The sequence below is a fragment of the Eucyclogobius newberryi genome, unplaced genomic scaffold (assembly GCF_026437365.1).
Source record: "Eucyclogobius newberryi isolate DKJ021-1_F unplaced genomic scaffold, fEucNew1.0.hap1 SCAF_10, whole genome shotgun sequence".
NCBI lineage: Eukaryota > Metazoa > Chordata > Actinopteri > Gobiiformes > Gobiidae > Eucyclogobius > Eucyclogobius newberryi.
The window spans coordinates 27,355,978-27,367,394 of NW_027315724.1; the positions used below are offsets into that span (position 1 = coordinate 27,355,978).

Below are 11,417 nucleotides of genomic sequence, written 5' to 3' on the forward strand. Positions count from 1 at the left end.
GCGTGTGACTTCACCTGTGCGTGTGTGACCTCACCTGTGCGTGTGTGACTTCACCTGTGCGTGTGACCTCACATGTGCGTGCGTGACCTCACCTGTGCGTGTGTGACCTCACATGAGCGAGTATGACCTCACCTATGCGTGTGTGACTTCACCTGTACGTGTGTGACTTCACCTGTGCGTGTGTGACCTCACCTGTGCGTGTGTGACCTCACATGTGCGTGTGACCTCACCTGTGCGTGCGTGACCTCACCTGTGCGCGTGTGACCTCACCTGTGCAAGTGTGACCTCACCTGTGCGTGTGACCTCACCTGTGCGTGTGACTTCACCTGTGCGTGTGACCTCACCTGTGCGTGTGTGACCTCACCTGTGCGTGAGTGACCTCACCTGTGCGTGTGTGACTTCACCTGTGTGTGCGTGACCTCACCTGTGCGTGTGTGACCTCACCTGTGCGTGTGTGACCTCACCTGTGCGAGTGTGACCTCACCTGTGCGTGTGTGACTTCACTTGTGCGTGTGTGACCTCACCTGTGCGTGCTTGACCTCACCTGTGCGTGTGTGACTTCACTTGTGCGTGTGTGACTTCACTTGTGCGTGTGTGACTTCACTTGTGCGTGTGTGACCTCACCTGTGCCCGTGTGACCTCACATGAGCGAGTATGACCTCACCTGTGCGTGTGTGACCTCACCTATGCGTGTGTGACTTCACCTGTACGTGTGTGACTTCACCTGTGCGTGTGTGACCTCACATGAGCGAGTATGACCTCACCTGTGCATGTGTGACCTCACCTATGCGTGTGTGACTTCACCTGTACGTGTGTTCCTTCACCTGTGCGTGTGTGACTTCACCTGTGCGTGTGTGACTTCACCTGTGCGTGTGTGACCTCACATGTGCGTGTGACCTCACCTGTACCCTGTGTGACCTCACCTGTGCGTGTGACCTCACCTGTGCAAGTATGACCTCACCTGTGCGTGTGTGACTTCACCTGTGCAAGTGTGACCTCACCTGTGCGTGTGTGACTTCACCTGTGCGTGTTTGACTTCACCTGTGCGTGTGTGACCTCACATGTGCGTGTGACCTCACCTGTGTGTGCGTGACCTCACCTGTGCGCGCGTGACCTCACCTGTGCAAGTATGACCTCACCTGTGCGTGTGTGACTTCACCTGTGCAAGTGTGACCTCACCTGTGCGTGTGACTTCACCTGTGCGTGTGTGACCTCACCTGTGCGTGTGTGACTTCACCTGTGCGTGTGACCTCACATGTGCGTGCGTGACCTCACCTGTGCGTGTGTGACCTCACATGAGCAAGTATGACCTCACCTATGCGTGTGTGACTTCACCTGTACGTGTGTGACTTCACCTGTGCGTGTGTGACCTCACCTGTGCGTGTGACCTCACCTGTGCGTGCGTGACCTCACCTGTGCGCGTGTGACCTCACCTGTGCAAGTGTGACCTCACCTGTGCGTGTGACCTCACCTGTGCGTGTGACTTCACCTGTGCGTGTGACCTCACCTGTGCGTGTGTGACCTCACCTGTGCGTGAGTGACCTCACCTGTGCGTGTGTGACTTCACCTGTGTGTGCGTGACCTCACCTGTGCGTGTGTGACCTCACCTGTGCGTGTGTGACCTCACCTGTGCGAGTGTGACCTCACCTGTGCGTGTGTGACTTCACTTGTGCGTGTGTGACCTCACCTGTGCGTGCATGACCTCACCTGTGCGTGTGTGACTTCACTTGTGCGTGTGTGACTTCACTTGAGCGTGTGTGACTTCACTTGTGCGTGTGTGACCTCACCTGTGCCCGTGTGACCTCACATGAGCGAGTATGACCTCACCTGTGCGTGTGTGACCTCACCTATGCGTGTGTGACTTCACCTGTACGTGTGTGACTTCACCTGTGCGTGTGTGACCTCACATGAGCGAGTATGACCTCACCTGTGCGTGTGTGACCTCACCTATGCGTGTGTGACTTCACCTGTACGTGTGTTACTTCACCTGTGCGTGTGTGACTTCACCTGTGCGTGTGTGACCTCACATGTGCGTGTGACCTCACCTGTACCCTGTGTGACCTCACCTGTGCGTGTGACCTCACCTGTGCAAGTATGACCTCACCTGTGCGTGTGTGACTTCACCTGTGCAAGTGTGACCTCACCTGTGCGTGTGTGACTTCACTTGTGCGTGTGTGACTTCACCTGTGCGTGTGTGACCTCACATGTGCGTGTGACCTCACCTGTGTGTGCGTGACCTCACCTGTGCGCGTGTGACCTCACCTGTGCAAGTATGACCTCACCAGTGCGTGTGTGACTTCACCTGTGCAAGTGTGACCTCACCTGTGCGTGTGACTTCACCTGTGCGTGTGACCTCACATGTGCGTGCGTGACCTCACCTGTGCGTGTGTGACCTCACATGAGCGAGTATGACCTCACCTATGCGTGTGTGACCTCACCTGTACGTGTGTGACTTCACCTGTGCGTGTGTGACCTCACCTGTGCGTGTGTGACCTCACATGTGCGTGTGACCTCACATGTGCGTGTGACCTCACCTGTGCGTGCGTGACCTCACCTGTGCGCGTGTGACCTCACCTGTGCAAGTGTGACCTCACCTGTGCGTGTGACCTCACCTGTGCGTGTGACTTCACCTGTGCGTGTGACCTCACCTGTGCGTGTGTGACCTCACCTGTGCGTGAGTGACCTCACCTGTGCGTGTGTGACTTCACCTGTGTGTGCGTGACCTCACCTGTGCGTGTGTGACCTCACCTGTGCGTGTGTGACCTCACCTGTGCGAGTGTGACCTCACCTGTGCGTGTGTGACTTCACTTGTGCGTGTGTGACCTCACCTGTGCGTGCATGACCTCACCTGTGCGTGTGTGACCTCACCTGTGCGTGTGTGACCTCACCTGTGCGAGTGTGACCTCACCTGTGCGTGTGTGACTTCACCTGTGCGTGTGTGACCTCACCTCTGCTAGTGTGACCTCACCTGTGCCTGTGACCTTACCTGTGCCTGTGACCTCACCTGTGCGTGTGACCTCACATGTGCGTGTGTGACCTCACATGTGTGTGTGTGACCTCACATGTGCCCTGTGTGACCTCACCTGTGCGTGTGTGACCTCACATGTGCGTGTGACCTCACCTGTGCCCTGTGTGACCTCACCTGTGCGTGTGTGACTTCACTTGTGCGTGTGTGACCTCACCTGTGCGTGCATGACCTCACCTGTGCGTGTGTGACCTCACCTGTGCGTGTGTGACCTCACCTATGCGTGTGTGACTTCACCTGTACGTGTGTGACTTCACCTGTGCGTGTGTGACCTCACATGAGCGAGTATGACCTCACCTGTGCGTGTGTGACCTCACCTATGCGTGTGTGACTTCACCTGTACGTGTGTTACTTCACCTGTGCGTGTGTGACTTCACCTGTGCGTGTGTGACTTCACCTGTGCGTGTGTGACCTCACATGTGCGTGTGACCTCACCTGTACCCTGTGTGACCTCACCTGTGCGTGTGACCTCACCTGTGCAAGTATGACCTCACCTGTGCGTGTGTGACTTCACCTGTGCAAGTGTGACCTCACCTGTGCGTGTGTGACTTCACTTGTGCGTGTGTGACTTCACCTGTGCGTGTGTGACCTCACATGTGTGTGTGACCTCACCTGTGTGTGCGTGACCTCACCTGTGCGCGTGTGACCTCACCTGTGCAAGTATGACCTCACCTGTGCGTGTGTGACTTAACCTGTGCAAGTGTGACCTCACCTGTGCGTGTGACTTCACCTGTGCGTGTGACCTCACATGTGCGTGCGTGACCTCACCTGTGCGTGTGTGACCTCACCTGTGCGTGTGTGACCTCACCTGTGCGAGTGTGACCTCACCTGTGCGTGTGTGACTTCACTTGTGCGTGTGTGACCTCACCTGTGCGTGCATGACCTCACCTGTGCGTGTGTGACCTCACCTGTGCGTGTGTGACCTCACCTGTGCGAGTGTGACCTCACCTGTGCGTGTGTGACTTCACCTGTGCGTGTGTGACCTCACCTCTGCTAGTGTGACCTCACCTGTGCCTGTGACCTTACCTGTGCCTGTGACCTCACCTGTGCGTGTGACCTCACATGTGCGTGTGTGACCTCACATGTGTGTGTGTGACCTCACATGTGCCCTGTGTGACCTCACCTGTGCGTGTGTGACCTCACATGTGCGTGTGACCTCACCTGTGCCCTGTGTGACCTCACCTGTGCGTGTGTGACTTCACTTGTGCGTGTGTGACCTCACCTGTGCGTGCATGACCTCACCTGTGCGTGTGTGACCTCACCTGTGCGTGTGTGACCTCACCTATGCGTGTGTGACTTCACCTGTACGTGTGTGACTTCACCTGTGCGTGTGTGACCTCACATGAGCGAGTATGACCTCACCTGTGCGTGTGTGACCTCACCTATGCGTGTGTGACTTCACCTGTACGTGTGTTACTTCACCTGTGCGTGTGTGACTTCACCTGTGCGTGTGTGACTTCACCTGTGCGTGTGTGACCTCACATGTGCGTGTGACCTCACCTGTACCCTGTGTGACCTCACCTGTGCGTGTGACCTCACCTGTGCAAGTATGACCTCACCTGTGCGTGTGTGACTTCACCTGTGCAAGTGTGACCTCACCTGTGCGTGTGTGACTTCACTTGTGCGTGTGTGACTTCACCTGTGCGTGTGTGACCTCACATGTGTGTGTGACCTCACCTGTGTGTGCGTGACCTCACCTGTGCGCGTGTGACCTCACCTGTGCAAGTATGACCTCACCTGTGCGTGTGTGACTTAACCTGTGCAAGTGTGACCTCACCTGTGCGTGTGACTTCACCTGTGCGTGTGACCTCACATGTGCGTGCGTGACCTCACCTGTGCGTGTGTGACCTCACATGAGCGAGTATGACCTCACCTATGCGTGTGTGACTTCACCTGTACGTGTGTGACTTCACCTGTGCGTGTGTGACCTCACCTGTGCGTGTGTGACCTCACATGTGCGTGTGACCTCACATGTGCGTGTGACCTCACCTGTGCGTGCGTGACCTCACCTGTGCGCGTGTGACCTCACCTGTGCAAGTGTGACCTCACCTGTGCGTGTGACCTCACCTGTGCGTGTGACTTCACCTGTGCGTGTGACCTCACCTGTGCGTGTGTGACCTCACCTGTGCGTGAGTGACCTCACCTGTGCGTGTGTGACTTCACCTGTGTGTGCGTGACCTCACCTGTGCGTGTGTGACCTCACCTGTGCGTGTGTGACCTCACCTGTGCGAGTGTGACCTCACCTGTGCGTGTGTGACTTCACTTGTGCGTGTGTGACCTCACCTGTGCGTGCATGACCTCACCTGTGCGTGTGTGACCTCACCTGTGCGTGTGTGACCTCACCTGTGCGAGTGTGACCTCACCTGTGCGTGTGTGACTTCACCTGTGCGTGTGTGACCTCACCTCTGCTAGTGTGACCTCACCTGTGCCTGTGACCTTACCTGTGCCTGTGACCTCACCTGTGCGTGTGACCTCACATGTGCGTGTGTGACCTCACATGTGTGTGTGTGACCTCACATGTGCCCTGTGTGACCTCACCTGTGCGTGTGTGACCTCACATGTGCGTGTGACCTCACCTGTGCCCTGTGTGACCTCACCTGTGCGTGTGTGACTTCACTTGTGCGTGTGTGACCTCACCTGTGCGTGCATGACCTCACCTGTGCGTGTGTGACCTCACCTGTGCGTGTGTGACCTCACCTGTGCGAGTGTGACCTCACCTGTGCGTGTGTGACTTCACCTGTGCGTGTGTGACCTCACCTCTGCTAGTGTGACCTCACCTGTGCCTGTGACCTCACCTGTGCCTGTGACCTCACCTGTGCGTGTGACCTCACCTGTGCGTGTGACCTCACCTGTGCCCTGTGTGACCTCACATGTGTGTGTGACCTCACATGTGTGTGTGACCTCACCTGTGCCCTGTGTGACCTCAGGTGCGCTGCAGGACCTGAACCAGGCCGTGGTTCTGAGTGGATCTGCGGGGCGGAGCGGTTGCCAGGCGCTGGTGCAGAGAGGCCTTCTGCGGAGACTCATGTGTCAAAACGACGAGGCCAAAGAGGATTTTGAACAAGCCGCGGCGCTGGGAAGTGAATTTGCGCGACAGCAGGCGGTTCTACTCAATCCGTATGCAGCACTTTGCAATCGGATGTTGTCAGAGGTGATCAACAAGCTGCGCAACCCCGATCTCTCTGAAGTACAGTAGCATCTTATGAATGCAATTCAATAAAATCTTGTTTTTCTACTTGCTTCTTTTATTCAGGTGGTTTACAAATGCAAGAAGGCAAAAACATACTAGCCAAAAAATGAAATATTGGCCTAGAGGCTTGATTACTAAAATATGGACTATTCTATAAATGTGTTAGGCTTACATAAAATCGAGTGGACTGCTACTGAGACATTGCATGCTTTTGCATCTAGCTACACAAAGTGGCATTTTACTGTAAATCGCCGGTAATTAAAATACAGTTTCTGTCCACTAGATGTCAGTCTCGTCTCACTAAAATGCAGCTTCTCAGCTCCACACTACACGAGATGAAAACGTTTTGTTATATTTTATTCTACCATAATTGTTAATTATCATACATAGTAAATAGTCATGAAACAACACCGAAATACAACCACAGAGCAACCTTTAAACAATAACACAGATACTAAAAGGAACATGGGATTACTGGCCTATTTATATCTGCCAGCCACAGTTGACACAAGTCACATGTGAGTTACTAATCATAAATGCATGCTGCTGGAGCTCCTGCTGATCCTCTGCCCTCTGCGGTTATCGGCTGGGACAGAAAAGACCAGTCTGTCTGTCTGCGATCTCTCCCAGGCCCGGTAAAGCCACCGGCTCAAGCTGCTCCTCTCTCTGGTAGTAAGGGCAGCTCTTTAGGTGTTCTGACATAGAGGGATTGTCACTGAAGCTCCATTTGTCCACAGTGGAAAACACATAACTGAAGGTCCATACCTGTAAAACAAAGCCAAAAAACTCTTTAAACTATTTCATCTATTAGGAACCGAGTTGTTGTTTCTGCATGCATTCACTGTAACAACTGTCCTTCAGAAAAGAAATATGCCCAGCTGTCACCCACGTTTATTTAAATATTCATTTGATATATACATAGCACTTGGGCGTACCAAATCCATTGTTTCAAGTGCTCATTTTCATTCTCATTTATAACAATTCAATATAAACATGTTTTAGTTTTTTCGAAAAAGTAAGTAGACGATATTAAAATAAAAACTTGCATTTCACCCATAACTGTCATGTGTGCAACTCTGCCCTGATTTCAGCCACAGCGTAAAGATGTTCTGTTGTTATTGTCCTCCTAATCCAGCAGAAATGTTTGTATTATTAGATCAGAACCAGAAGAGTATTTGTTATCCCTCTGGCCTGACTTGGCAGACTTTCAATCACATCCCTGCCCATGAGGACTAGTGTCTTTTTATATCATCTTTATCATGTGATGCTGTTTTCATATAATTGTGTTTTGATGGCTATTTTTTCAATGGGAAAATATGCCCAGCTGTCTACTGCATGTTATTATCCAGTTCTGCCAAGTTACGGAGTCACCAGTTTACTGTCAGGTCAAGCTCGGGCCATTCCACTGCAGTGATATCACAGACACAAAAGCAGACTACCGCTTTCACCTCTGTGGTTTCGTAGCTTCAGTGGAAAGTATGTTTGTGGGTCCCTGGGAGACTCGGATGTTCTGAGGAGTTAGTAAAATGGTGTCATCACATATTATTGTAGTTTCCCTGCATATGTTGTGTCCATTCAGCAACATTTTAATATTCAGTGGTCTGAAAAAGTGCGTAAGATAACTTAAATTAGATTTGTTTACTTAATACAAATACAAAACTTACTCTGCTTCTCAGGTTGAAATAAAAGTATGGATTTGCTGCATCTTTGTGTATGATATTTATGCCTAGTGCTATACACCAGATGCTTTTCCAGGCTGTATTTGTCTTGGCATGGGACTCTCCTTTACAGGTGCTATACGTAACTTTGCCTATAATGTTCCACAGTATGTTTCATTAAACGTGTCAATGAGACAAACAGGAAATACTGCCAGGCCAGGTTATTAAGTGAGTAAATTATTAAATGAGCAATTACAAAACTGTATTTGAATAAAGCATGTATGCAAGTCAAATGCCACGCTGAGGAACATTCCAGGCAAAGCAGTAATGTCACAATGGTGGTGGACATCCCATCCAAAAGGTTACATAGTCCACCTTTAACTAAGCTGTGCACATTGTTGCTTTATACTGTAACCTGGGAAGTCTCAAAAAATAATATGGTGTTCTACATTTCCAATATTCCACAAAACCACTATTCAGCCAAATCAATGTTTAGTAAAAGGTAAGGAACATCAAGTTTTTGTTTTCATGTTTCCATTTTGATTTTGTGTTTTGGTGACTGACACACGTTGGGTTGCCAGATCACACAACTAAAACCAGTTGAAAATAAGGACTTCCTCTAAACCTGAATATTCACTTTAAAAAACACAGATCCTGCAGCCAATTATGAATCAGAACTGTAAAACCGTTAAAATGAAGCAGAAACATTTATGCTCAGGTTCAGGCACTGGAAATCCTGATTATGTTGTGATTCCACTTCCTTTTTTTAAACCGGTAAAAGCACAACCGACAAACACTACCTTTAAGATAGTGTATGAATACATCAAGATGCCAAATAAATAAACCATTGTTGTACAATTTCTATAAAAAGAGATACTTGCCTTCTCCTGACACCTCCAGGCGCTCCTCCCTTGGGAATCTGTCTTCTTTTCCCACTTAAGGAAGACCATCCCTCTCTCCTGTAACAACGCGGCGCACACATCCCTCATCAGGCACGAGGTCTGGGACAGTTGGGACAATGTAAAATTGTCAAGGTAACACACAATGTATTGAAGGACCTCCAGGGGCAATTTGCTCAGGTGATCCCTTTGGGTATTTATCTTCTTATTTTGGCAGACGTTGGATGAAGAAGAGAAGGCTTGGGGCTGAAGGACAAGCACATTGACATCTTGGCAGTACTTTATTGTGGCTCGCTGACCTGATGGATGAAACCTTGTCTGGGTGTAGGTGCAGCCAAGGTATGCTAGAGGACAGCGCGGTTGGAACCATCCATTTAGACACGACTGGATGTCCAAGTGCACGTTCTTAAAGTGTGAGCTAAACTCGTCACGCCGGAAGAAGTGTCCGCAAATGAAGCTAAAGGCCGAGCTGCGTCTGTTATGCCTTCTCGTCACTGATTCAGTCTCTATATTGACATACAGACTGTTGTGATTTGGTGCAATGTTGACAAGAGACGCATCAGTTTGAAACGGAGCTGAATGGAAGTGATACGTTTGTGTTCCTACATCGTCAAACAGTCTATCACTGGAGGTATTCTGCGATATTGAATGCCCTTTCAGCTCTTTTTCTAATGCACATAGAAGTGTCATTGTAACTTCACAGCCCTTTGGAAGAGCTTCAATTGACACATCCAAATCTGCAGTGTCTACACTCTGATGGGCACGTTTGACTTTCCTGGATGGATCGTTTAGATAGCTACGTCTGGCTCGGTAACTTGTCGGAGCGTTGAAGGAACGGACAGACTTCACCTCAATTGGCTCGAGTTTTCCGTAAACAAAATCCTTCTCTCTCGGGGTGCACGCTGGCATTTGCCCAAAGTTAATGAGCATTGCCCCATTGCTCATTATATACCTGTTGTATTCAGATATGTGGACCTCCTTTGCCAACCTGTCCAGTACCCCATCATGCCAGGGAGCTAGCCCTGTTGCGCCGGCCTCGCCTAAAGCTGAAGCAGCCAGAGCGGCGTCTCCATGCCCATTGCTCAAATGATATTCTCCTCTTGTCTCTCTTTGACAGCTGTGTGATTCCTCCCCTGCCTTCTCCTCCCCTCTTTCCTCCTTCTTCTCCAGGTTTTTGACAGTTTCCTTGCATCCATCCATCTCCTTCTTAAACATCTTTTCCCAGGAGTTGTAGCTCTGAATATTCTCAACATTCCTACTTTTTGCCATGGCATGTCTCTCCTTTTGGCTCAACTCTTCTGTTTCTCCACAACCACATTCATCTAATTCCCCAACTACCGGTAATTTGTCATGACACAAGTCAACAACCATCAACTCAGGGAACACGCTCTTCATTTTTATAGATTGAAAAAGTATTTCCTGGTCTCTCAGTGCCATAGCTACATCCAGAGGTTGTCTAGTTTGAAGGTCTTTTGAAATATTGGTATAAAATGGTGGGTTATCATCCGGAATGGGCCAGCGATTCCAGTCCTGAGAGCAGCAGACAACACTAGCGGGGCAGGCAGGCAGGTGTTGGGCCAGTCGAAAGCGGTACATAGTCAGGGGACATCCGAAGCTGGCGTTAATGCATGGAACTGTCTCATTAGGACAGAGGAGACAGTGATCCTCCTCCTTGCACAAATGAAGGCAGGCCCCACAGTTTTTACGACACTTAATTACCACACACGGCGTGGAGACTTGACAGTGGAGGTTATGGCACTTGTCACAGTGCCGGTGTTGGCCGGCTGCAGATGGCATCCTCCTTCTCACCTGGTTCAAAGACACACAGATATGTGCAAAAGGCAATCTGTGTTCTGTTTGTCGACATTAATGAAAACACACAGGACGAGGCTGATGATTAAATACAAGGGCAAGAAGTATTATGCATACATTAAGATGAAAAGTGCTCAGAGAGTTTGGACTAAACTAAATGTATGAATTCATTATTATGTTGTTTTACAATTTTAGGTTTAACTTATTGATTCGGACTTGCAATTTTTTGGCATATTCAATTTGCGAACATTTTGTTGAATGGACAGTCCATTCCAACACAACATCTATCTATCCAAGTTTTAAACTGGCACCAGAACTCACTGGATTATGAGTTGGCAGTTGCATTTAATATATACAGCATATATCTTAAAAATGACATACCCACACAGACTACAATTTTAAAAATAAGTTCACTTACTATCATGGTTGTGGTCAAATCATAAACTGGGAAAACGTATGCAGCATCACTCTGAAAACACAAACAGAACACTTGTGTTTTCTAACCCAAGGCAAATTGGAGATAGCAGTTAAAATGTCAACATAAACAAAGCCGTGTCTCACCTTTTATTCTTGTGTGGCTGTCATGGTGTGCTCAGCGGCACCTCAGAGTATCCTCTTTGCACTGTGTCTGAACATTATAAATAGCCACACAGAGGGGCAGGCGGGCCAGAGGGAAGGGGCACTATTGTCACACAGCCATTAAGGGCTAAGGTCTCCAAACGAGACGAGGGTGATAATGCCACCTAATCCAGGTACTCTACAGTCCCACTGCCGCTGGTGCTCTTTGATCAGCGCTCAGGAGGGACCAAACACAATGGAGTATTTGATGTTCT

At 49.9% G+C, this 11,417-nt stretch overlaps 2 protein-coding genes across 3 annotated transcripts in view; one reads left to right on the plus strand and one right to left on the minus strand.

Annotated features, from left to right (window-relative positions):
* The window catches only part of ttc36 (tetratricopeptide repeat domain 36), a 29,106-nt gene extending 22,846 nt beyond the window's left edge, over positions 1-6,260 (plus strand). Inside the window, exon 3 of the mRNA XM_072453042.1 lies at positions 5,953-6,260. Within this exon, the coding sequence (XP_072309143.1) occupies positions 5,953-6,221 (269 nt within the window). The 3' untranslated portion in view covers positions 6,222-6,260. The remainder of the gene's footprint in view (positions 1-5,952) is intronic.
* Positions 6,261-6,794: 534 nt separating this feature from the next.
* LOC140366831 (F-box only protein 40) lies at positions 6,795-11,200 on the minus strand. Of its 2 annotated transcripts, none has more exons than XM_072453033.1 (4): positions 11,146-11,200; positions 11,003-11,053; positions 8,747-10,581; positions 6,795-6,972 (listed from the first exon to the last, which is right to left on the minus strand). In XM_072453033.1, exons 2-4 carry the CDS (start codon positions 11,006-11,008, stop codon positions 6,795-6,797), a joined length of 2,019 nt encoding a protein of 672 aa, XP_072309134.1. In that variant the 5' UTR covers positions 11,009-11,053; positions 11,146-11,200. The 2 variants fall into 2 exon arrangements, with proteins under 2 accessions (XP_072309134.1, XP_072309132.1); XM_072453031.1 differs by having other exon boundaries at positions 6,795-6,980; positions 8,755-10,581; positions 11,003-11,051; positions 11,146-11,195.
* Positions 11,201-11,417: the final 217 nt, after the last annotated feature.